Genomic DNA, 27,605 nt, shown 5'->3' with positions numbered 1-27,605 from the left:
TCGATTGGGAGGTTGCAGTGGACAAAGGTAGGAAATATTCGAGACAGAGGGAGAAAACGATAAAATGGTGGAGATGGAAAGAGGAGCGTTTGAGGAAGGAGTTTAGGGAAAAGGTGCTAAAAGGAATAAAAGTTACCGGAAGACATGAAAGAGTGGTGGAAGTTAAATAGTTGTATCATAAGGAAAGTCGGAGAAGAGTTGTTGGGGAAAACATCAGGAAAGGGGGTGCCGGAAGGAAAGGAGGCTTGGTGGTGGAATAAGGAAGTGCAATCGGTGATAAAAAAAAAGGAAATGAAGAAAAGATTTAACAGGTAGCCAGGAAGATAAAGAAGCATATAAATTAGCAAATAAGGAGGCAAAAAGGGCGCCTGGGTTCTCGCAAAAGTTCTCAAAGAAAGAGAAAATATTGATTCACCCTGTACACCTGCCCAATAAACTATGATAATTACTTATATGACACATGTCTATCTCTAAGGCGTTTCTACTTGTTTTCTACAAATCTCTAAACTAAGGAGAATTCCTGTAATATTTCAAGAATTTTGCAAAATCAGTCAGTGTAAGCAGTGTGGGGTAAGTGAGTAGAGTGTTATGAGTATTGTTCGACTGGTCTCTTAGTTACTAAGAGAGAGAAAAAAAGTCATATTAATGCCACCCGAGAACCAGCTCATCTGCTCATTTGTATATATCAGCGAACTGCATGTGTTCTTTGGTCAATCTGTCTGTTTTGCTTTATGAAAAGTGCGAGTTTCCTGGGAAAAGCCCTGCTGTCCACGCCCGAGACTGACTGGCACGGTATGAAGAGAGCTCATAGAGGTTTCTCGCGTCATTGATGGAAATCGAACATGGGTTTTCTCTATCGGGAGTGTTATAGTAGAGTTGGAGTATCAACTTAGACCATATGTACACTGGTGTGCAAAACCTAAGGACCAACATTATTTCTAAAGGTTACAACCACAAAATCAAACGAAACAGCCTGCGGCGATTTGCAGAACTGTGGCCGTTCAGTAGAAATCTGGTGCACATGCAAAAATTTGAATCGTGATGAGAGGGCTCACATAAACAGAATAAAACAGCAGTTCAGCAGTTATGTGAAAATTTTCGATGGTGAGCACGATTGTTACAGATATTCGATTGGTTTCATACAGTGCTACAGACAACGAAATGGCTAGTAGACAACATCTGGATGACTTTACCCGGCGTCGAATAATTGGGAAGCTCGAGAAAGGTTGAAGTGCGAGGCATGTAGCCGCAGAGTTCGGTATCGCCCGTAGCATCGTCTTACGTGCATGGTCGGCCTTCAGAACAACAGGTACAACTGTTCGATTGACCAGTGGTGGTCGTCCACGAAAAACAACGCCCAATGGTGACCGCTATATACTCCTACAGGCCAAGAGGGACCGACACCAGACAGCGGGTTCCATTGCAAACCAGCTGCATAGGAGCCCAGGACGCAGGATTTCGCGGTTTACTGTGGCCAGGCGACTCCACAAAGGTGGACATTTTGCCCGATGGCCAGTATGCTGTATCCCTTTAACACCTGCCCATCGAAGACACCCTTTACCGTGGTGCATCGAACACAATGACTGTACGGCAGCGCAATGGGGTAAGATACTCTTTACTGATGAGAGTAGATTCAGTCTTAGCAACGATTCTGGACGTCAGCTATTATGGGGAGAGGGTGGCACAAGGTATCGTTACGCAAACATCACTGAAAGGGATCGATATAGCGGTCGGGATGTTCTCGTCTGTGGAGGCGTTATCTTGAATGACGTACACAACTCCCGATACTGGAAGGCGGTACTGTAACCGGTGCACGATACTGTATTGAGGTGTTCCTTCCTCATCGCACTGCAGCTGTTGACATGCTTTTGGAAAGTGAGGACATTGTTAGTATGAATTGGCCTGCCCGTTCCTGTCGATCTAAATCCCATCGAACACATATGGGACGCTCTGGGGAGATGCCTAGTGGCACGTCCTCACCCACCAGAAAATGTTCACCAGCTAAAGATGGCGCTGACAGAGGAATGGATGATGTTACCGCAAGAACTTATCAACAACATTGTTCTAAGTATGGACATGCGGTGCAAATCTGCGTCGACATTAGAGGTGGCCATATCTTCTACTGAGGACCACCTCTTCCCTTTGTTCCATCTTTGGCAGTGATGCATCTGTATCATGGTAGCCAGTGCTATGTTGCCATTTTTGAATAAAGTTCATCTGTACCGTTTTGTTTCCGTTGTTGGGTCGGTGTTCTTTCTTTCACCATTTCTGTACCTCACGAGGTTCCTTTGGTATCCTTTTTCAATATCCAGGCCACTCCTATTAGAAGCTACAGGTGAAAACCTGACTGGTCCTTAAGTTTTGCACACCAGTGTATATTAGTCTGTAAATTGCACGTCTTCTCTCGTTGATTTGCTGTTTGCTATGTATAAGTATAGTGCGAAAGCATCAATAATATATAGCCAAATCTGAATGAACAGAATATTAGCAAAGTGGCATTTTTAAAGATATATCTCGTATTGTGAATACCTTCACAACGAGTTGCCATGATATTGCACTACTTAGAATAAGTAACGCTTCACCTGAGGAGAAGACTAATGTTACTTAATCTCAGATGGATACCACCACCCAGACGGCATTAGTAACATTAGTCTTCTCCTCAGGTGAAGCGTTACTTATTCAGAGTAGTGCAATATCATGGCAACTCGTTGTGAAGGTATTCACAATATGAGATATAACTTAAAACGATGCCGCTTTGCTAATATTCTGTTCATTCAGATTTGGCTATGTATTATTGATGCTTTCGCACTATACTTATACATAGTCTAGACTTTTCCATAGCTTGAAGCTTACGCCCTAAACGCTTTATATTATTTGCTGTTTGCTTAACGAAAATCGGAGATTCCGGATTTTTCGTCCAGCAAAAAGTTTTCTTGTCTCGCCTGAGACCGACCAAGTAGTCGGTCTCGAATTTTTATGGTCCTCAGGCAAGAAAATATAATAATAATAATAATAATAATAATAATAATAATAATAATAATAATAATAATAATTAGTAAATAAGTTGGTTCTATTTTAGTAAAAACTTTGAAAATTAAGAAAAATGAAACGCGATGCGAAACTCTTAGGACGTAGTGTATTTTCTCTTGGAAACTCAGGTTTAAAAAAAAAAACAGGTAAACCAAATAAAGATCGTATGCAATTTATGGACATGATACGTATGGGTGTATAAAATAATTTTCGGGTAGCCTAATATGACAGTTTTTTTTTTTTTTTTACCATTTGTGACAGTTTTATCAATATCTGTACATTATACTAATATCAATACAGTTTGACGGACTTTAATGATATATATTTTTTAATAATATGCGGAAGATTCCTCTCCCAACCCCATCTGTCTGTCTCGGAAAGTAGATTTTCATCCAGATAACACCATGCAAACCAACCCTAGAATACACATAATTTACCTACTGTAACCCGACGCCTAATGGCATTAGTTGCTAATCGCGATTTCAAAACAACCCAATCCGAAACATAAAAATTAAAAAAAAAAAAAAAAAAATCGAAGTTGTGCTTGAGTTATTATAAAATATATTTTCAGTTGTATTTACAAGTGAAATAATAAACATTGAATATTTCAGAAAAATTTCTTTCGAATGGACTTTGGTTTCCTCTTAGAAGTTATTCATGTTAAAAAAAAAAAAAGTGTATATTTGGCTGTTCGCTATAACTTGAGTTAAACAGATGTTCATCTCGAACTATTTTGAAGAATGGTTATTTACAATAATGTTCCCAATGAAGTATTGTATTTTACAGCGACGCTCTTCATATTTATGATTTTTCATTGTTGTTCTTAGTAGTTAGTAGAATTAAGATGAGTCTTGTAGAAGAAGTTGGTGATTCTAGTAATGATAATGCTATGGATCTTACAGTGAACCGGATAGAGAAAGACGAGAAATTGGTAATTTTCAGCTACAGTGGTTGTGTGCATTTCTTATAGTGTGATATTCATCATTATGTATACATGTAATGACGAATATGAGAACAGAGTGTGAGATGTCAGGTTGTAAACCTTAGTATTGAAAGTAAACAAACATGAAGTTAAGCGCATTTTTACTTGTTTCATCATATTGAAATAGTTTATAATAATTAAATACACTATTTAATTCTTTTTGCAATATTTCTATAATTTATGGAGAGATTACGTACAGCGGTGTGCCATGCGCAATAAATGAATAGTTATAAACGGCACTGTATTCAAACAGTTGTGGAAGTAATGCTATAGATAAAAGTACAGATTTTTGTAGTAATGGTAGCTATAAGAATACCTATATGCAATCTAAATTAAATGTTTCATTACTTTGTTAGTCAGGATATCCTCTTGCGATGGTAAATTATATATTAGAGAAACAAATGTTTAGGTTCATAATGTCAAATGCTGTTGTGCCTTTGGACCGGTTGCCTCATATTGCACTATTTCAAATAAACTTTTTTTTTCTTTTTTCTTTTTTTTTTTTTTTTGAGAAATATTACCCTAACTGCATTAAAAATTTTGTTTGTAATAAGGTGATGTTAGAGGACAGCTATTTTGGTGTTGTTGCCATCTCAGAGGAAAGACAGGTCAGTATAACTAAGCAGATTGGCGTATTATGAAATGTAGTTAAAATAGCCAGTGGTATTTAGTCCAGCTGATAGGTTTTAACTTTTTTGTATAAATTTTTAGAAAGAACTTGTAAATGTATATGATGCAAACTTTGTAAATTTAAGACTTGTGGAACATATGACTATCGCAGGGTAGTCAGCACTAGTTTGAAGACTGTACCTTAGTTGTAATGTTTGCAATTGAAGTGAAGGATGGTTTGCAGTTAATTGTAAGAGATATATAAAAAAAAAAAAAAAAAAGCAGTGTAGTTGGGAGGGGGAGAATAGATGAATCAACAATAAAATTACGTTTGTTGAAGAGTGCGATTTTTAACCTATTGACACTTATAAGGATGGTTACCTTTTTGAAATATGTCTTGCATTCTGAAACCATTATTTTATAAAGTCAAAGAGTAACTCACAATATCTTTCAAGGCAAGTTTTCCCTTCCCCTTCTCGGTTTCTCTATTAAAATATAAGAAATTACAATTGATTTTTGGATTGAATCAATAATCACAAAGTAATTATATTAAAAGCCTTTAAATTAGTAATTGAAATTTTATGCCTTATAGGGCTTTTGTTATGTTCAGGTAGGCAGGGAACAGTTGTTGTAATTGAAACAAATAAAAATTGTACTAAATTCTTTAGTAATTATAAATTTTCATCCATAAAAGTAACTATCGATTTTAGCTTGCAAACATTTGAAGTAGTTTTACTTCAGTAATGAAAGGCATTAGATGCATAACCTGGAAAGGGTGTAGCATTATAATACTTGTATCTCTTAGTTTCATATAGTATTTTTAAATTGAATTTAGACTAAAATCATGGCTGAGATTAGAACAAAGTCTAAGGAGATTAGGGGCAAATTGACTATTCTTATATGCTTGTATGAGGACTGACTTGAAGAATAGGGTTGATGCCCTTAAACAAGGTGCAGAGACTGAAGAAATTAGGAGGTGACTCAGCATTCTGATGGGTGTCTATGATAGTTTGAGGTGTAGGGTATATGCCCTCGAAGAAATTAATATAAGGGCCCATCAAGCCCTCAGCTGCCCAACTCAACACCAGAGCTCACTCGTGTGCATCAGGCAACACAACAGAAATCTCCAAGGCAGAATGTGCTGGTCCCACAGGAAGTAGTTATTGTTGGTGACTATTATCAGGGAGACGGAGAATATATTATGCAAAAAGGATATGAGGAACAGGATCAGAGTATGTTTGCCGGGAAAGAAAAATTGAGGTTGTAGGGCAGATATCATCTTTTAAAGGCACAAAAGGTGATATTGTGTACACATTGGAACTAACGACCTCATGAGTAAGAGCTCTGCAGATTTACTTAACAAGTACAGGTCAATGCTGAAAAAAATGTGAGTTAGGGTTAAATTTGAAAGTGTCTGCAATTCTGCCCAGACACGATAAGAGGGAGTATATGAAGAGAGCCTTGTCAATCAATTCAGCCTGGAGAGATTGTGCAGGGCTCATAGGATAGAATTTTTTTCAGCATGGTCTGTGCTTGCTAACAGGAGAGACTGCTTCTACGGAGATGGGATACACTTAAATAGAAAGGGTGCAAGAATATTTGCTGATACTATCGAGGCAGTGTTAGGTGGGTCGGAAAACTGCTAGCTTGGGGGGATTTGCAAACTAAAAGATTACCAGTAGCCGCAGGCAGAGGCTAAAGTGATTCTTGCACTGCTTCTATTGTAATGAGCAGCAGCAGCGTAGAGAACAAGTTGCTAGGAGTCATCATGGAACAAGTAAATACATGGGCTGTGTTAGGGTAACTAAAAGTAAGAACAGGTGCATGTATACTTGTATGTACACTAATGCTAGAAGTATAGTAAATAAATTAGATGAATGTGAAGTGCTGATCAAGGCATCAAAGGCAGATATTGTTGGGATATCAAAGACATGGTGTAACACAGATATAAGCAGAGCAGAATTGGAATTTGGGGAGTACAGTGTGTACAGAAATGATAGGAAGGGAGGAGGGGTTATGCTGTTAGTTAAGAAACACATTAAATCTAAGGAAGTGCATCCAGTTGACATGGGTGGACATTGCAATGTCGAGTCTGCTTGGTGTGACATAAACACTGGGAAAGGGAACATGAGAGTAGGAGTGTGTTATAGACCTAATGACTCTGATGAGTACAATGGACCGTTGTGCAGAGAAATAGTGGGCCAGTAAATCAGAATTTTGTATAAATTCTGATTTACTGGCCCATATAGAATATAGATTAAGAATGTCTTGTAATGGGGGATTTTAACCTTCCAGATATTGACTGGAACTTGTGGGTTGGTCACTAGCACACTAGCAAGACTTTTGTGGATTTATTTTAGGATTGTTTTCTATAGCAACATGTTCGAGGGGCAGCCAGAGGGAGTAATACTCTTGATCTGATTATCAGCAGTGATTATTCATGCATTAAGAATTTGCAGATAAAGGAACCACTAGGTGGCATTGATCACAGTGTACTGATGTGGGAGTTACTTAAAGATGTAACTACCATCAAGAGTAAAGGGAAGGGTTTTGCTTTCGTAAAGGTGACTACAGTGGTCTCAGACAGTTTTTAAATTCCATACAATATGATCAACTGATGATGTTGTCAACGGTGAATTCTAAATGGGAAGCCTTCAGGGACTTAATTTTGGAGGCTACTAGGTTTTTGATACCAGTTAAGAAATATTGTCAAGGTTCAGGCGTAAATGGATGTCAAATGAATTAATGCGGCTCATGGCAGAGAAGAAAAATGCATGGGATGCATTTTTAAAATTATCAGGCGACGCAAGCCTAAAGATATAAGCTAGTCTGTAATCAAGTCACAAAGGAGGTTATGCAGGAAAAGGCAGATTACGAGAAATCTTTGGCCTAGTATATAATCATGCTGCCTCTTCTCTGTCAGCAGAGGCAGCATGATTGGAGAGAATCCGAGTAGTGTGTATATGGGAGGCACTGTCCAGGGCCATTATGTTAAGAAGCAGGCTTTATATTTGCTGCTTGTCCACCACTGCTTTTACTTTATTTACAGAATACATTATGAATACTGAAACTTAACAGAAGAAACTTTTAAATAAAAAAAAAACCAAACTTCCTAATGTATTTCACAAATACATGTGGTCTCAGTTCCCATTTTAATGATGTTCATTTCTATCTGCAGTCTGCCAGGACTCACTATCTGCATTATCAGTTGCCTCAGTTACTGCTCATCTCAGTCTCCCTAATTATTTACTTCATTGATTCCTTTCGATTCATAGGTGGTACTTGTTATTCCTTGTCAGAGATTTCCTAATTTAGAATATCCCCTCTTTAATCTCTGTTTTAAGATATGTCTGCCTAATTCTCTCAGATTCATCTTGCCTCCAGTGGCGGCTTGTGACTCTGATGTTTGAGGGTGCTGCGTCTTAAAGTTACATTAAGTTGCCTTGGTTATAAGATGTAGACATAATCAGTAGTAATAATAAGCAAGTTAAAAATACTACAAAACATTAACTAGACATTTACCATTAACAGACTTGAACTTTTATTTAAAAACAAAATCCATTGTATTCGGTTTTTATTTGTTGAAAATAGATTAATAACTTTTTCATTTACGTTTGGTGCACTGTTGACCAAGCTTTTCTCTGTTGAAAGCATTGCTTGAGCATTCAGCTTTCCTGATTCATAGTGCTCCTTAAAAATGTTTTTATTCTTTTTAATGTCAAATGGCAACGTTCGGGCTCTGAAGTAGTCATCACAATGGTCAAAAGAACTTTTATGACTTTTGTAAATTCACCAAGAACTTCAGCTAGATTATTTTCCGAGATAAATTTCAGCACAGCAGTTAATTTGCATAATTGTGTAGATTATGTCTGCTATAGAAAACTTGTAATTCTGTAAGAAGTTTTTCCCTTTCAACCATGGGATATATCTCAGTAGTCTCCCGTACCTCTTCCATGGGCATTTTCGTACGAAAAATAACTCTGCTCTACAGTGTCATCTGCTTTTGCCTCGCAGACATTCCCTTTTTGCACAATATTTTCCCTTTCCCTGATAATAGAGTCGCCCACAATAACCACCTTCTGTGGGATGGCACATTCTATCTTTGGGATTGCCCTTGTGTTGTCCCAGTGCAGAATTGTGGTTTCTGGCATTGAGTTGGGCAGCTGGACCACAGCTGCCCAACTCAATTTTATGTGCTACTTAAGCACATAAAATTAAGTTGGTTCAGTCTGTGTGTTCAGTGTCTGTGCACTGAACACAGACTTCCCGCTTGGCTGTATAATGACCTTTTCCAAAAAGGTCTGCAAACATTGCGCAAGCAGCAAATATTGTTAGACTGTGATTCGTAATAGAATTGGCCCCTGTAGTTCTCTTGCAGTCCACAGCACTCCTACTGTTGCTTTGCTGCTCTAGTCTGGGGCATGGTTTCTATTTAAATTCAATTTAATTTGATAATACTACACTAAGCTAATATATTCCTGAATGCAGTAATAACACTACTCTATTCACCAGTTATGCAGTAATAATAATACCTATTATTCTGTCAAGTTCATGTTATATGTATTACTTTATCAAGTTTATGTTATATCTGTTACACTGTACTTGTTATGTTTATAATGTTAAATTAATTATAATAGATAAAAAAGTTATGTAATTAACACCAACCTACTTTCAAGGTACTATTTACCATAATTACACCACTAGAATTCCCTTACCAAGCACTATGGTATAAGTTACGAGATATGATATTCATGCCAAATCACCGATAGAGAGGTTCTTTTTGTATTAAGTTACAAAATTTTAGTTAAATTTAAAAATAAACTAACGAAGCAATTTATTGAATACAATGTAATGTTACTTACATTGTATTAATGTTACATAATGTTACTTAATTTTTTTTTTTTTTTTTTTTAGTTTAACAAAATGGCAAAATATTTCAAAAAACTTATCCATTCCCTGGAGCTAAAAATTCTTTGACTTCATAGCTCGCAATCTTGAACCGGGCCAGTATGAATGGCTGGATATCTTATTAATTATTTACATACAAATAATGGATATTTGTTTATTTATTCATGATACATTGAGTAGATAAGATAAAAGTAGATTGGGGAGGATATGTACGAATTAATTTTTGGGTATTGTGTACACACAGCAAGATATACCCAGCTTCTTGACATAATATGCACTTGACATTGCTTCTTGCATACACATTACCCGTATTCCCTTCTGCCTCTACTCTACTAGAGTAGGGGACAGCAAGATTTTATGCTAGCTGATCCAGATTACTTCTAGACAATTACCATTAAGTTCGGTCCAGTGGACTACCTGACTGCTGGCCTGTGAAAACTCTTACAGTTGTACTATCATTGTAAGGAATGTTAGATCCCACAATGATGCATATCCTAACCTCAAAAGAAATTACTCACTGCATGACAGAAGGAATGAAGGTTGCTGGAGCATTACTATAGAGACTAAACGTGAGTTTCACCACTTCAAGCATCCGGTATGTAAAGTGGTGGTGGTGCTGCATTGAGTGATGAGTCATTTACCATCTAGTACAAAAACGGCCTCCGTAGCCGAGTGGGCAGGAGCGGGAGGGCAGTAGCACACTCTCTTTGAGTAGACCGGGGTTCAAGCCCCTGACTGCTGAATACGGTCGATCTGCCAACCCGCACTGGACCAGCGTGGCAGATAATGGTCCATTTCCCTCAGCATGAATTGTTGAGGAGGCTTCCACCCTGCAGTGGGTTGATAATGGCTGCACTTTACTTTTTTTTTTACTTTACATAAGTGAGCTATTTTTCTATTTGATATGTGGTGCAGTGTTTCTGACCCTGCATATGGGGTTATACCCCAGATGACTTACAGTCCCATCTTTGTGAAGATGCAAATTGTATTTGGTTGTCACTGAATTTGCTGAAATTTGGTCCATTTAATTTACAAGTGGGACTTGAATATCAGTTCCATCAACATCTGACTCCCAGGTAGCAGCTCTTGTTGTTTGTACACTGAAATGTACACATTTCAGCGACCAATTTTTATTTTTTTTTATGAAATGCCCAAACACAAAAGGTATTAGAACCTTTAGTACTGTGTGTGGATTGACGGTTCAGATGATGAAAGAAGGTACTAGTTGACATTAGAATTGAATTTCTGTAGATTGTAAGTTTTCAGGAAATATGTATGAAGGGAGGTTGTTCCAGAAAACAGAAGTTAAAGGGATAAATGAGGAAGAAGGAAAGTTGGTTCTGTGAGTTTGAATTTGAATGGGTGTTGATTGGTTGTGGTATGTGTTTGGACTGGTATTGAGGAGAGGGTGAATTATAGAAGCCAGTTCAGAAGAACAGTGCCCATGGAAGTATCTATAGAAAAGGTATGCAGCAAAAATGGAATGTCTGTGAGACAGAGAGTGGAGAGTCTTTGTAAGAGATGGGTCAGTTAATTAACCTAACTGTTCTCTTTTGAATGTTTTTTAGAAGGATGTAGAGCTGCTGGAATGAGTACAGAGAAGGGCAACAAGATTAGTGAATGGAATAAAGGGTTGCTCTTACGAAGAAAGGCTTAAGTTTTGCAAATTAGTGTCTGGAGACTAGGCACCAGGGACTGTAAGTCATCTGGGGTATAACCCCATATGCAGGGTCAGAAACACTGCACCACATATCAAACAGAAGAATAGCTCACTTATGTACTAGGTGGTAAATGACTCATCACTCATCACGAGGTGATCTGATAGAGGTGTATAAAGCCTTGAATGGTTTGAGCATGCTCAATGCAGATGGGATTCTTCCTCTTGCTCAGAATAATCACCTGAGAGGGCATAAATTCAGATTGAGGAAAGACAGATGTAGGATAGATGTGTGGAAATTTGCATTTAGCCAGCGGGTAGTTGGTTGGTGAAAATTTAAGGCTCAGCTGGACAGGTATTTCGAACAGAGGGGTGAAATGGAAGTGTTTTTTTTTTTTTTTTTGGCTGATGCTGCATAAGCTTGCTTTCTTGCATCGTATGCCTCTACTAATGCTAAAGAAGTCTGAAAGAGGTTATGGGTATTACACAATATGTGGGAACAATATTCCACCGTAGGGTGGATTTGAGATTTGTACAGAGTGAGAAAGAAAGAGTTCAGAAGAAAATTAAGCCTCCTCTCCACATTTGTCTTCATCTCTACTTGCTATCTTCTTTTTGACTTTCTTCTTGGTCTTTTATTCTCCATTTTCATTTTTAATGTCCTCTTTGGAAGTCTGTTGTCCTCCATTCTCTTTACATGACCCAACCATCTGTTTGTTCCTCTCAGTAATTGTAATTGTTCTTTTCCCCCCTTTCTCTGAATGGCCACATTTCTCTCTCCCTCCCTTTTCTCCCTGGTCTTTTTGCTCGCACGTCTCAGAAACTTATTTTCCATCGCTGGCATTGTTATAATAACCTTCTCCCATATTACCCATGATTCCAATCCAAGCTTATTTATTATTGGTACATAATAAGCTCTCTAGAGTACCATCTTCTACTTCTCTGGTACTTCCTTTCTCCAAACTAGATCTTTTGCACAGTTATAAAACATTCTTTTTTGGTCTGCTCCTGAGCTTCCTACTGTTCTGTGTTGCATTTTTATGCTTTCTTATTCCACTGGTATTTTAAGGTGGAATCATTTTTCACTCTTCCAGAAACAGAAGTTGTGGAGAATGTGTTAGTTGTGTAGTTTTTGTGTTGATCTGGATTATTTATATTGAATTTCTCTATAATAATTGCAAATTATTGAAAACTTTCGCTATCCACTGTAAGACTGCAAAAATATGTATATTTTCCACTTCATTATTGTAACTATTTTATATTAACCCTCAAGCATGCATGTTATGTTAGTTCACAGACTTCACCATTGAGGTGTTTTTAAATAAACAGCAAAAAATAGTTGTACATGGGAAACCCAAAAAATTTATTTTTAATTAGGAAAATTACCTCATTGTTAAGAAAGTTGAGCTTCAAAGAGAGGAAAGCAAAAAGTTTCAAATGATTAGTGGAATTAGGAGATTGATAGAGGCATCAGATGAATTTGACAGAATGGGATAGAGATTTCAAGTCAGAGAAGATTGAAAAGAGGATTTCATGTCAGAGACTTGATAATTCCAAATTATCAAGTCTCTGACATGAATTATCAGAGTGGACATATGCACAAGTACTACCTTTGAAATGAAAAGAATTGTACACTGAATAATTAAGCCAACTGAGATGAGCAGTGGTTGAATCATATCGATAATTCGGTATGTAAGTGGAAATGAAAAGGAAATGAAAATCATTGAAATTGGAACTGAGAATCACATATAGTTTGTGAAATTAACAGTGTTTGGAATGTTTAGATCTTTTTGTCAAAGTTTTTTTTCTATTGGTTTGACTATTCATGATGTATTCTGTAGTAAGAAAAGGTTGTGGGGGGGGGGGTGTAATCTATGATGTAATGAAATTTTTAGATACCGCATACACACAGCAAGCATGTATCCAGCTCCTTAACATACCGAGGCCTCAACAGTGTTCTCCTCCAGTCACTGCTGGCACAGTTGAGGCAGTGAGATTATACACTAACTGACCTGGTTGCCTCCTAGGGAGTTTACTATAGGTCTGTTCTGGTCTGGTGGACTATCTAGCTGCTCACTGGTGAACACCATTTTAGAGCTGTACCCTGGAAACGTAAGGAAGATTGGTCTTGCCATTAGCTCCATCATAACCAAAAAAGACATCAATCATATTGTATGGCGGAAGAGATGGGAGGCTGTCTGAACCTTACTCTGAAGACTAAACGTGGGGCTCACCCCTTCATGCCTCCAATAAGCAAAGTGGTGATTTTCACTGTTTGATGAGAGTCATCTACCACGTAATATTGCCTGGTAACACAGAGGGACAGCATTCCATGAACTGGTGTGGATGCTACACCATGATCCCTTTTGTTGGTTCACACATGAGTAGTTGCCTATGGTACACTAGTTGCCTTATTTTAGAACTTGCACATGGGGTTTATTCCCAGGGTGGCTAACAGCCCCACTATCACAAAGTTGCAAACAGAGCATTTCGTTGTTGCAAAAAGACCGAACTTCACAGAAATTTGGTCCGCTTGACTGTCACTTGAATATCAGTTCCATAAGCATTTGACTCCCAAGTAGTAGTAGCAAATGATGCAAAAAAAGCAAACTTATATAGCATCAGCAAAAAAAAAAAAAAAAACAACCATCTACACACCTTATCCATCAATATTCTCCAAGAATTTGTCTAGTTCTTCCTTGAATTTATTCAAACCATCCACTTCCACTAACCCCAGGGGCTGACATCTGGTGAGTATGGGCTTGGCACACCCAGGGTCCTGAGCTGGATATCGTCATTTTTCTCTTTCTTGGTGATTCCCTTCTATTTTTGTCTCTCTCTCTCTCTCTCTCTCGGGAATAACTTACGAATTTTTTCATAAGCCTCAGGCTTCCTTGCACCATGTAGCTAATAATATTAATAAAAAAACACATGAAGGCCTGTTCCAAAAATCAACCACCTGCTGGCTGAAAGCAAACTTCCGCACATCTATCTTGCAATTATCCTTCCTCAGCTTGAATTTATGCCCACTTGTGTGTGGTCTCAGCAAGAGTAAGAATGCCATTAATGTATCGATTTGGGTAATATCGTAGCGAACCAATAGCACAGAAGAATAGTAGGGTTTTAATTGTAATAAATAAGTATTTTGAAGGTTTTAATCACTTTTTTGGACTATATCTTTACTGTAACTTGATAATGTATATCTCAAACTAAGAGTAAATAGGTGTATGTATACACCTATTCTTACTCTTAGCATGTACACCATTGCTAGGAGTATAGTAACTAAATTTGATTAATTTGAGGTGCTGATGAAGGCATAAAAGGCTCATGTTGGGATATCAGAGACATGGTGTCACACAGAGATAAGGAATGCAGAATTGGAATCTGGGGAGGGCCTATTGCCCTCCCCAGAAAAGGTAGGAGGGGTGATGCTATTAGTTAAGAAACACATAAGATCTAAGGAAGTGCATTCAGTTGACATGGGTGGACAGTGCAGTGTCGAGTCAGTTTGGTGTGACATAAGCACTTGGAAAACCAAGTTGAGAGCAGAAGTGTGTTATAGGCTTAATGACTCTGATGAGTGCAATGAACAACTGTACAGGGAATAGCATTAGCATTAGGAGAGGCTTATGATGCAAGAAAGCAAGCTTATGCAGCATCAGCCAAAAAAAAAAAAAAAAAAAAGCCCACTCCCATTTCACTCCTCATTCATTCCAAATACCCGTCCAGCTTGGCCTTAAATTTATTTAGGCTATCAACTTCCACAACAAAAGATGGAAGTCTGTTCCATCAATCAACTACCCGCTGGCTAAAGGCAAACTTCCGCACATCTCTCTTTCCTCAATTTGAATTTATGCCCTCTCAGGTAATTATTCTGAGCAAGAGGAAGAATCCCATCAGCATTGAGCATGCTCAAACCATTCAAAACTTTATACACCTCAAATCAGATCACCTCGCAGGTGCATAGTCTCCAGACCCTGTAATCTGCATAACTTAAGCCTTTCTTCATAAGAGCAACCCTTCGTTCCATTCACTAATCTTGTTGCCTTTCTCGGTACTCATTCCAACAACTCTACATCCTTTTTAAAATGAGGCCACCAGACCTGTATACAGTACTCAAGGTGTGGCGTGACCATTGCCTTATACAAGGGGATAATCACCTCTTTATCCCTGCTTGAAAAATTCCTGTATATCATTGACAAGACACCATGAACTACTCTTGCAGACCTTCTGCACTGCTCAGGAAACTTCATATCTGCCTGCACAAATATCCCCAGGTCCTTTTCATTATCTACCACTCAGTGTAGTACCACCGAGTTGATGTGTTACTCTGGGGTTACTGCTTCTCATATGTAGTACTTTACATTTGTCAATGTTAAACTTCATTTGCCACCTCTCAGCCCATTTGCTCAACTTTTCTAGATCCTTTTGCAGCAGTGTACTGTCATTACGCTGCTTGACAACCCTGCTAACCTTCGTATCATCTGCAAACTTGGACATTAAGCCTGATATGCTATCATCAGTATCATTTATGAATACAGAAAACAATGGAACCAACACTGAACTCTAAGGGACTCCACTAATAATATTATTCTACGAAGAGCAGGTCCATTGATTACCACTCTGCTTTCTCCCACTCCACCATCCTTTTATCCATAGCAGCAATTTGCCTCCAATGCCACACTACTCCAATTTGTGCAGCAGTCTTCTGTGTGCAACAGTATCAAAAGCCTTTCTAAGATCTAAATATATGATATCAAAGTTATTCCCTGCATTCAGTTCCTTTGTGACCACATCATAGTATCCAATCAAATTGGTCAGACAAGATTTTGCCTTAACAAAACCATGCTGTGTCTGAGCTATAACTAAAGTCTTGTCTAGATGATCCTGCAGTGCCTCCATTAATTTTCCTGGAACAGAAGTTAAACTCACAGGTCTATAATTGCTTGTGTTGCCCTGTGATCCTCCTTTGTGAATTGGGGTCACATTTGCACATCTTCAGTCCATGGGTATCTTCCCTGAGTCCAAGGAAGCTCTCATAATTGGGACTAAGGGTTTGTTTACTTCCTTTGCTGCCTCCTTTAATATAAATGGAAAGATCTCATTCACCCCAGGTGCCTTTTTTATTTTTATCTTCAACAATTTCTCCTCCACTTTCCTCTCAGTTACTACAAAATCATCTAGCTCACTGCCAGAGTTTAATTCACCTCTGCCATTCCCCCTCCCTGAATAACTCCTCATGTGTGAATGTAGATGCAAAATACTCATTTTGTTTGTTAGCCACCTGAGCAGGATCATCAACAGTTGAACAATCAATATCCAGTGAACCAATCTGATTCATCTCTTTCTGTCTAGAGTTTACATAGGTAAAGAACTCTTTGCTGTTTTTCTTTGCATCCTTTGCCAAAGTTTTCTCATAATCTGCCTTTGCCTGCCTAATCTCCTTTGTGACTTGGTTACAGACCAACTTATATCTATCGTAGGGTTCCATGTCACCCATTAATTTATATGTATCCCATGCATTTTTATTCTTTGCCACATGTCTCATTAGTTTGATCTGACATCCATTTAGGCCTAAACTTTGAACAATGTTTCTTAGTTGGTATATAAAGCCTAGTAGTGTCCAAGATTAATTCTTTGAATGCCTCCCATTTTGAATTTGCTGTTGCTAACATCATCAGTTGGTTTCACCGTATACAGGGTGTTTCAGTTAAACGTTTCAGAACTTCTAAGAGGGGTAGGGTACATCTTGACAACTCGAAATCATATAGCAATGTGGGGTCGGAAATGCTTTCCTGAAGCGGTGTTGTACACAAAAGCAAAGAAAAAAGAGAAGAAAAGAAAAGAGACCGTAAGTGAAAAATCGTTTTAATAATACATGAAAAGAAGCAAAAGGTACATGGATTAAAGTAAGTGTTCGAAGTTTCTTCCACGGGCTACAATGCATGCCTCACATCTCTGACGCATGGACATCCGAACATTCTGGAATACTCCAGGCGAATTTCGAATTTCTTCGGCAGCTACTGCGATTCTTGCAACCAGCTCCTCAGCATTGTCAACAGGGGTGTGATAAACTAGCGATTTCATATGACCCCAGAAATAAAAATCAAGACATGATAGGTCTGGTGACCGAGCAGGCCAACGCACGGGACCACCACGTCCGATCCACTGTTGACCAAATGTGACATCCAGATAGTTACGAACATCTCCGCTATAATGGGCAGGGGCTCCATCGTGTTGGAACCACATTGTCTGTTGTGTCGATGCAGAAATCTGTTCATCTCTCAAAAGTTGTGGCAATACTTGCTGCAGAAAGATCAAGTAGATAGGTCCGGTTAGACGACACGGTAACAGGTAAGGTCCGATGAGGTGATCTCCCATAATACCGGCCCATACATTGACCGAATCTGTGCTGCACGACGTCATATTGCATGCGGGTTCTCGACCGCCCAGATATGGTCGTTATGCGTGTTGAAAATTCCTTCCCTTGTGAAGGATGCCTCATCGGAAAACAACACTTCAGCAGGAAAGAGGGGATTTGTAGCACATTTTCCAAGGTACCACTGTGCGAAAGCAATACAAGGTTGAAGAAACTTCGAACACTTACTTTAATCCATGTACCTTTTGCTTCTTTTCATGTATTATTAAAACGATTTCTCACTTACGGTCTCTTTTCTTTATGGTGTGTCTGCGTACAACACCGCTTCAGGAAAGCATTTCCGACCCCACATTGCTATATGATTTCGAGTTGTCAGGATGTACCCTACCCCTCTTAGAAGTTCTGAAACGTTTAACTGAAACACCCTGTAGAATTTAAATACTGTCTCAGACCACCGTAGTCGCCTTTATGAAAGCAAAAACCCTTACCTTTACCCCTGATGGTAGTTACCTCTTTTAGTAAATCCCACTTCAGCACACTGTGATCACTGCCACTTAGTGGTTCCTTTATCTGCAGATTCTTAATGCATGAAGAATCACTACTGATAATCAGATCAAGAGTATTACTCCCTCTAAATGCCTCCCAAACATGCTGATGTAGAAAACAATCATCCAATAAATCCAGAAAAGCCTAGCTAGTGTGTGAGTGACTAACCCACAAATTCCAGTCAATATCTGGGAAATTAAAATCTCCCATTATAAGACTCTCTGATTTACTGGCCCACTCTATTTCCCTGTACAGTTTTTTATTATACTCATCAGTGTCATTAGGCCTATAACACACTCCTACTCTTAATTTTGATCTCCCAGTGCTTATGTCACACCAAACTGACTCGACAATGCACTCTCTAGCAATGACAACTGGCTGCACTTACTTGGATTTTATGTGTTTCTTAACTAATAACATAACCCCTCCTCCCTTCTTGTCCTGTCTATCCTTTCTGTACACATTGTACTCCCCAAATTCAAGTTCTGCATTCCTTATATCTGTATGACACCACGTCTCTGATATCTCAACAATATCTGTCTTTGATGTTTTGAGCAATACTTCAAATTCATCAAATTTATTTACCAAACTGCTAGCACTGGTGTACACGCAAGTATACCTGCACCTGTTCCTATTCTTAGCTACCCTAACACAACCCATGTGTTTACTTGTACCGCAATGACTTGCAGCAGTCTCTGAAATATCCTGCATCTTGTTTTCCAGGCTGCTGCTCATTCCAATAGAAGCAGTGCAAGAATCACTTTCACCTCTGCCAGTGGCTACTGTTAATCTATTAGTCCTTGTATCCCACCCAAGCTAGCAGTTTTCCAACCCACCTAACACTGCCTCGATAGCATCAGCAAATATCCTGCACCCTTTCTATTTAAGTGTATCCCATCCCTGTAGAAGCAATCTCTCCTGTTAACAAGTACAGACCAGGCTGAAAGAAATTCTACCCCTTTAAGCCTTGCACAATCTTTCCAGGGCCGAATTGCAGACACTTTCAAATTCAACCCTAATTCACGGCTTTTTTTTCAACAGTGACCTGTACTTGTTAAGTAATTCTGCTGGTCTCCTACTCTTAATATCATTAGTGCCAACGTGATATTAAGAGTAGGACAACTATATCACCTTTTGTGCCCTTAAAATATATCTTCTCTACAACATCATCAACCTTTGCCCCTGGCAGACATACCCTGGTCCTGTTCCACCTATCCTTTTTACAAAGTATGTTCCCTGTTTCCCTGACAATAGAGTCACCAACAACTACTAGTTCCTGTGGGACCAGCGCATTCTGCCTTGGGGGTTGCCGCTGTGTTGGGTGATGACCAAGTGCAAGCTCTGGCATTGATGTGGGCAGCTGAGAGCTTGGTGGGCCCTCAATTTAGATCCTTCGAGGGCATCCACCCTGTCCTTCAAGCTCTCCATAGGCCCATAACAAACCTGAGTTGTCGCCTGATTTCCTTACATTCCGTACATCGCGCACACACACAAAGACATCCCCCATGGCAATATCATGTCTCGTACCCGATTGCTCCACAAACATCATGCAAGCAGTACATTTTAAAAGGCTGTGATTCAGAGGGCAACTGAAAGTTCTCCCCTGAGCCACAGCACTCCCATTAGCTTGAGCCTTTTGCTTTGCTGCTCTGGTCTGAGTAATGATTTCGATTTAATTTCAATTTCAGATTAAAAAATATAACCCTAAACTTGTATCCCAACACAATTATAATGCAATATATATTTTTCAGTATCGAGTATTATCTAAGAGTTCCGTTTTTTTTAACTTCCGTATCAAGTTATGTATTAATTAATTATGTTACGCTTGTAATCTAAGTCTTGATATTTCTTGTGGGTTGGTCACTCTCACACTAGCAAAATTTTTGTGAATTTATTGGATGATTGTTTTCTACAGCAGCATGATATAGAGGCAACCATAGGGAGTAATACTCTTGATCTGATTATCAGCAGTGATTCTTGATGCATTAAGAATCTGCAGATAAAGGAACCACTAGGTGGCATTGATCACAGTGTACTGATGTGAGATTTACTCAAATATATAACTACTATAAGTGGTAAAGGGAAGGGTTTTGCTTTTGTAAAGGTGACTATGGTGGTCTGAGACAGTATTTAAATTCTATATGGTGGGACCAACTGATGATGTTACCAACAGCAAATTCACAATGAGAAGCATTCAAATAAATAAACTTGGCAGCTACTAGGCTTTTCATATCAACTAACAAATACTGTTCAAGGTTTAGGCCTAAATGGATGTCAGATGACCTAATGAGACTCTTGGCAGAGAAAAAAAAATGCATGGGAAGCATATAAATTATCAGGAGACAAAAATGCCTATGGTAGGTATAAGATTGTCTGTAATCAAATCAAAAAAAATTATAGGCAAGCAAAGGCAGATTACGAGAAATCTCTGGCAAACAATTCAAAGAAAAACAGTAAAGACTTCTTTACTTACGTAAACTTTAGACGGAAGGGGATGAATCATATTGGTCCACTTGACATCGACGGTTCGATTGTTGATGAACCTGCTGAGGTAGCTGACAAACTGAATGAGTATTTTGCTTCTACATTCACATATGAGCTCTGCATGGAAATGGAGGCCAGAAGGTTATCAAACTGTGTCAGGGAGCTAAATGAACTTGTAATAACCGAGGGAAAAGTGGAGGGAAAATTGTTGAAATTGAACATAAGAAAGGCATGGATAGGGTGGATGGGATCTATCTGGTTATATTAGAGGAAGTAAGCAAACCCTTAGCCATAATTATGAAAGCTTCCTTGGACTTAGTTGAGGTCCCCATGGACTAGAGATGTGCAAATGTGTCCCCAGTTCACAAGGGGGGGGGGGAATCAGAGTGTGACACAAGTAATTACAGACCTATTAGTTCAACTTCTGTTCCAGGAAAATTAATGAAGTCACTAGATAAGGAAGCAATGCAGGATCATCTGGACAAGATTGCAGTTAAGAAGTACAGGTCACTGTTGAAAAAAAGCCATGAATTACGGTTGAATTTGAAAGTGTCTGTAATTCTGCCCAGACACGATAGGAGGGAGTATATGATGAGAGCCTTGTTGATCAATTCGGCCCTGGATAGATTGTGCAAGGCTCAAGGGGTAGATTTTTTTTTCAGCCTGGTCTCTGCTTGTTAACAGTAGAGACTGCTTCTACAGGGATGGGATACACTTAAATAGAAAGAGTGCAAGACACAGCATGGGTTTAAGGGGAAGTCTTGTCTGACAAATTTGATTGGAAACTACGATGTGGTCACAGTAGAACTGGATGCAAAAAATAATTTTGATATCATATACAGTAGACTTTCGATTTTGTGGGATAGATGTTAAAAAAAAATCCCGGATAATCAATTTCCCAGTTAATCCAAAAATACGGTAAGTCCCAGACATACGTAGGAGATATGTTCCAGAACTTCTTATGTAAGTAGAATTTTACATAACTCGGGAATGACTAATAAAATATTGCTACTATATCCCTGATATGCCAAATTACAGAAACCACATAATATCTGCAGAAGAATGAAGAAAAATAGTTATATATTTTTAATTAGTTCAATTTAACAAACTTTGTCTGGAGACAATTGTGAAGTAGCCAGAGTGGCACATAAGAAAAGAAAACATAAAAGGAAGAAAAAACGCATGTTATTGTACTGTAAAAACTGATATGTATTTCGTAGCCTTGGTTATTATAGTTGACTTCATTGGTGCCGATCCCTTCTCTTATTCTGTCTTTCTCCTTTATTATCGTGTTCACCGTTGACACTGACAAATCGGAATTCCGTGTGATACTTGTTAATGTTTGACCATTTTCATGCATCCTTATTATTTTAATTTTCTGATCCAACTCGATCGGTTTCCTTTTCTTGGTAGAATTACTAGTACCACTCTGACTTATTCTCTTAGTCGGCGCCATGATAACTGTCAAAATAAAGAACTTCACAGAGTTAAGGTGAAAACTCACAATCACCCAACGCAAGCTCACATTTTACTAAAGCACATTTCTGGAGGTCACGACTATAAAACAAAGACAATTTGCAGTTTCTGATTTATTGGGCTTTCTGCTAGTGCAATGTAATTATAAATGGGTAGTAAACTTGATCTTATTGCATTCGTGATAATACCAATAGCTGGAATTCTGTGGGTTTTTATGTTATTATGGTGAAATTGCATTTTTGATAATACCAATAGCTGGAATTCTGTGGGTTTTTACATTATTATGGTGTATCCCCTACGCTGAAATCTTCAGTCATATAAAAAAAAACAAATTTTAAGAATCTTCTCTTCATTCTTATTTTTAACCTTGTTACTCTGTATCTCACTTGTGCAATTTGTGCATGCCGTGATTAGTATTAGTAATGGCCACATGGTGCAAGGAAGCCTATGGCTTATGCTGCACCAGCCAAAAAAAAAAAATAATAATTAAATAAAATTTCAAAAAATACATAAAATAAAATAATAAGAATAAAAACAAATTAATAATAATAAGAAGAAAATTAAAAATAAAAATTAATAAGAGAAAAGGAAATGGACAACCTATGCATTTCCCCTCCTCCCTTAGGACCTTTAGATCCAGCTGACCTTTGAATTTCTCCAGACTGTCAACCTCTACCACCCATGTAGGTAACTTATTCCAGTAATCTATAACTCGCTGGCTAAAATAAAACTTCCTGCAATCCAGTCTAAACATCTCCCCCGTAACTTGAAATTATGGCCCATAGTTCTAGAATCATTTATAACTGTGAAAATTTCATCTTTATTCAAAATGAATAAAGATGAAATTTGCTTATGCCTCTCAGAGCCTTAAACACCTCAGTCAAGTCTCCTGTAAGGTGCCTGGTTTCCAAGCTCTGCAACCCATATATTCGAAGTCTTTCCTCATATGGACGTCCTTTTGGTCATCTCACCAGGCGAGTTACCCATCTTTGGACACTTTCAAATTTGGATCGCACCTAAAGAAAGACATTTCTTTAGGTGCGATCTCCATACTTGAACACAGTATTCCAAGTATCGTGTAACAATAGCCTTATATAATGGGATTATGACATTCTTATCTCTACTAGTGATTTTTTGATAAATCATCATTAGGACACCATGGGCCCCTCCTTGCAACCAGTCTACAATGCTTGGAGAACTTCATATCTGACCATATCGTAATACCCAAGTCCCTTTGTGTATAAGTTATTTTTTGGAGTTACTATTCCCTCGGTGCAATACCTTACACTTTGCTGGATTAAAGCATACCTGCCATTTTTCTGACCATCTCTGAAGTCTATCTAGGTCATTCTGAAGAAGCTCTGCTTGGCGGCATTCAACTACTCTACCAATCTTTACATCATCTGCAAATTTAGACATCTCTCCCTTCATCGATGTCATTTATGAAAATCAAAAACAACAATGGTCCTAATACTGATCCTTGGGGAACCCCACTTCTGAGGAATAACCATTTATCATAATCCTTTGCCTCCTGCCCTGAAGCCACCCTGCTATCCATCTAAGGATTTTCCCTGTGATTCCAACCTGTTCCAGCCTATAAATAATCGCTATGTGGGACTGAGTCAGATGCTTTGCTGAAATCCAAATAAAGAACGTCGAAATTATGCCCTAAGTCTAGCTCTTGAGTGACCCTCAAGAGCTAGACTTAGGGCTGTCAAAATAGCTGGCCAGATTAGTTAAACATGGTTTTTCCTTTACAAAACTGAGTATCCTTCAGAATTCCATTTCTATCTAAGTGAACCTGAATTCCACCCACGACCCTAGTCTCCATGATTTTCCCTACTGAAGATAGACTAACCGGCCAATAATTTCCCACTTCACTTTTAGAACCACCCTTATGTATTGGAGATACATTGGCACTTTTCCTATCCAACAGCAGCACTCCCGAGTCCAGTGATGCTCTCATAGTTGGGATCCGAAAAGTTGCCCCCACGCATTTCGTCTCCCACATTTCGCCCCCAACACATTTCACCCCAGTAGGTAATGAATAAGCTATAGAAATGTAAATACACCTAATTTTTTATTATTTCTAATTTATTTTGTTTTAATAGAATGAATCAATCAAAGGTAATCAATCAATCAAAGGTATAGGTAATCAAATCAAAGGTAATCAATCATAGAATAAATGCACATTATTATTGTTTAAAACTTGAAGTTGTATGCAATGCCTCTAAGGTTTTAATAGAGTGAATCGTAATGTGATTACGATTTTGAAAATCTTGGACTATTCTTTTGATCCTAGCAGAAATTGCAGCATACTTCTTGTTCCATCAAGAAAACCACTCCTGGCTACGTGCCAATAACTGAAGATTGTTACTAGTGGAAAAAATAAGCATGCGACCCGGGAGCAGTTCGTCCTGAAAATAATACATTAAAAACTGTTTAATAGATTTGATAATTGAGAGCTATTAAGTGCTCGATAATTCCCATATTCTATTATATTATAAATCAACAGGGATTATCTTTATTTTAGATATACGAAGCTTCTTTTCCAACTCTCCTAGTCCAACTCACTAATAATTCTTGAGGATGGCGATATCAATTTTGCAAAACAGGTGGGACATCTTCCCCACTGTCAGAACCATAGTGTTCAGACCGTGTGGTCTCAACAATGAGCGCCCAAGACTTCTGTCTTCAAACACCATACCTCTGGCAGCAAGGAAACCATTACGTGGATTGACATAAAATTAGATTTTTGAAGGTCTGAACTGTTTAATAAATATGGACTGATTATTTCTTTTGGTCCTGTAGCTGGACTTTAGAGTTAAATTTAGGGGTCTAATAAAATTGGATATGGGGGGCCGGGATTATTCTCTGCATTCCTTAAGTCGGACTAGAACTTTTCGGGTGTCGTGTTCACAGGAATAGAGCAACTCGCAATTAATCATTGATATCGCCATCCTCAAGAATTATTAGCGAGTTGGACTAGGAGAGTTGGAAAAGAAGCTTCCTATATCTAAAATAAAGGTAATCCCTGTTGATTTATAATATAATTAAAAACTGTTGTACATTGCCATCAATAATAATTTCTTGATAATTTTGTGGAATTATTAGGTCCTGGAGATTGCTCGGTAAGGCAAGAGTACCATTGTTGCATCGAACATGACGAATGGTTCGTTTAAGTGAATCCTTGTTAGGAAGTAATTCTGTGACATTGGTATGAGCCTCTGCAATAACTGATGCAACAATTTGCTGTGGCCGTTCGTTCGTGGTTGTTGCATTTTTCCGTATTTGACCAATCAATTGCAATGCTTTTGACTTGCAGCTTGAGCTGCATGGTTATGTTTAGTTACGACTTTCACAACTGGGCCTTCCAAACCCTCTGTCCAAACATGCTCTTTGCAGGTGAAACGTTTTTGAATTGAGCAAGAGTCCACTCTGTATCTTACTTCTCTGTGGAGGCAGCAAAAACAGCAAACGCATGCTGTCAACTGCGCCACGAAATGTGAGGAGAGCCAGATGCAGGAACTTTTATTGTTTGAATTTAGACAAATCAGAACACTTGTTACTGAAAAGACTCCTATAAGATTAGTCACTGTTCCCTCCCCCATGTCCATCACTAACCACGTGACTATCGCCCTTGTGGTCGAGTATGTATTCTTTCCATTGTGAAAGGATTAACAGTTCCAGTTAATCCTTCACAATGGAAAGAGAACCCTGAACACATACAAAAGGGGAGAAATTAGTTTAAAAGCTACGTGACAATTTGTACACAAATGTCATTTTGAAAATTTGTTCAGAAAAGTTAGTTATCGGAAGTTCAGTTCGAGTAATCGAGAGAGTTTAACATGGAATCTCCACTAAAGGGGCTGGGACTTCAATAAAAATTCGAGTTATTGAGAGTTGACTGTACAGTATTTACATTTCTGTAGCCTACTCATTATCTACTGGGGGAAATGCGGGGGGCCACTTTTCCGTAAACCCTCATAATTAGCCTCAATGGTTCAATGCACTCACTTGCTGCCTCACTTAAGATTATAGGGTAAATGCTATCAACCCCAGGAGCCTTACTGGCCTGTAGGCTTGAACGTTTTTTTTCATTAAATGTGTGAAATTTCAACATCGTTAATTACAGTTTTTTCAACTTCACTCCCAGAATTTCTCATTGATGTGATCGTTGTTATTGATTGTTTTCTTTTATTTTTTTTTTCTTTACTGTTTTAAATTTTACAATCATAAAAAAAAAAAAATTGATCGAAAAAAATTTACGTAAGTCGGGGATTTACTGTATCACAAAATGTTCAGCAACCTACATAAAAAAATATGGCGTTAGATAAAAAAACAAAAAAATTCACTACTTGCATGTCCAACACAATGCTTCCCTTTATTTTTTACGATGTTGATTTTAAATCTAATAGCTTCCTTTTATTTTTTATGATGTCGCGTATGATTTGGTCACCAAAATTATAATAGTTCATTAAAGATTTAACGGATACACCGGTTTCAAATTTTTGAATAATTTGAAGATTTTGAAAGCACAACTCTTTTGCATTTACCCATCACTTTCGCAAATTCTAAACAAAAAATATATATATTTATTATAAAAAAAAAAAAAAAAAATCAACACTCCTGACAAAAAACGAAACAAAATTTGCCTTTTTTCAGTGCGATGGAACATAATAATCGACATTATGCACTAAAACGAACAAAACTTTTTTTTTTTTTTTTTTTTTTTTTGAGTGGTGGGTGTGAAAACAGCCGGGATTGCAAGGTAATACGTACATTAATCTCCCAATGACAACTTATAATGCTGCTGCTTGTCACTTATTTACAACTTGCAAAATATCTGTTTATACCTATTCTAGTTATTACTTGAATTTTATGATTTCTGGTTGAATTTTTTTAATTTGGAGTCTTGAAGTGTCCCTGTAAATCGAGAGTCTGCTGTACTTGGATTTTAGGAAATCATTTGATAGTGTGGCATGTGGAAGACTACTGTAAAGATTGGAGCAGTATTGGCATTAAAGGCAAGTTGCTACAATGGATAAAAGGATGGTTGAGTGGGAGAAGACAGAGAGTGGTTATCAATGGACACTGCTTTTCATGGACTAATGTTATTAGTGGACTCCCCCAGGGTTCAGTGTTAGGCCTATTGTTGTTTTCGGTATTTATCAATGATATTAATGAAGGTATATCAGAGCTAATTCTAAGTTTGCAGATGATATGAAGGTTGGCAGGGTTGTTATTGACAGTAGTGATAGTATGCTACTGCAACAGGATCTGGAAAAGCTGAGCAGATTGGGTGGCAACTGAATTGAGCAGATAGAGGTGGCAACTGAATTTTAACATTGACAAATGTAAAGTACTGGATAGCAGTAACGCCAGAGTAACATACCAACTAGGCGGTACTACATTCAGGGTAGTGGAGAATGAAAAGGACCTGAGGTAATTGTGCAGTCAGATATAAAGTTTTTGACAGTGCAGACAGGCTGCAAGAGTAGCTCATGGTGTCTTGTCAATGATATATAGGAACT

General features: G+C 38.2%; 1 protein-coding gene across 1 annotated transcript in view; it reads left to right on the top strand.

Annotated features, from left to right (window-relative positions):
- Positions 1 to 3,761: 3,761 nt before the first annotated feature.
- Positions 3,762 to 27,605, top strand: part of LOC150083066 (uncharacterized) — a 57,387-nt gene continuing 33,543 nt past the window's right edge. Inside the window, exon 1 of the mRNA XM_090377006.1 lies at positions 3,762 to 3,961. Within this exon, the coding sequence (XP_090233132.1) occupies positions 3,875 to 3,961 (87 nt within the window). The 5' untranslated portion in view covers positions 3,762 to 3,874. The remainder of the gene's footprint in view (positions 3,962 to 27,605) is intronic.

This window comes from Mastigoproctus giganteus, chromosome 7 (genome assembly GCF_048544385.1).
Source record: "Mastigoproctus giganteus isolate SK-2022 chromosome 7, ASM4854438v1, whole genome shotgun sequence".
NCBI classification, from domain to species: domain Eukaryota; kingdom Metazoa; phylum Arthropoda; class Arachnida; order Uropygi; family Thelyphonidae; genus Mastigoproctus; species Mastigoproctus giganteus.
Note: the sequence above shows the minus strand (reverse complement) of the source record. Positions and strands in the feature narration are given on the sequence as shown.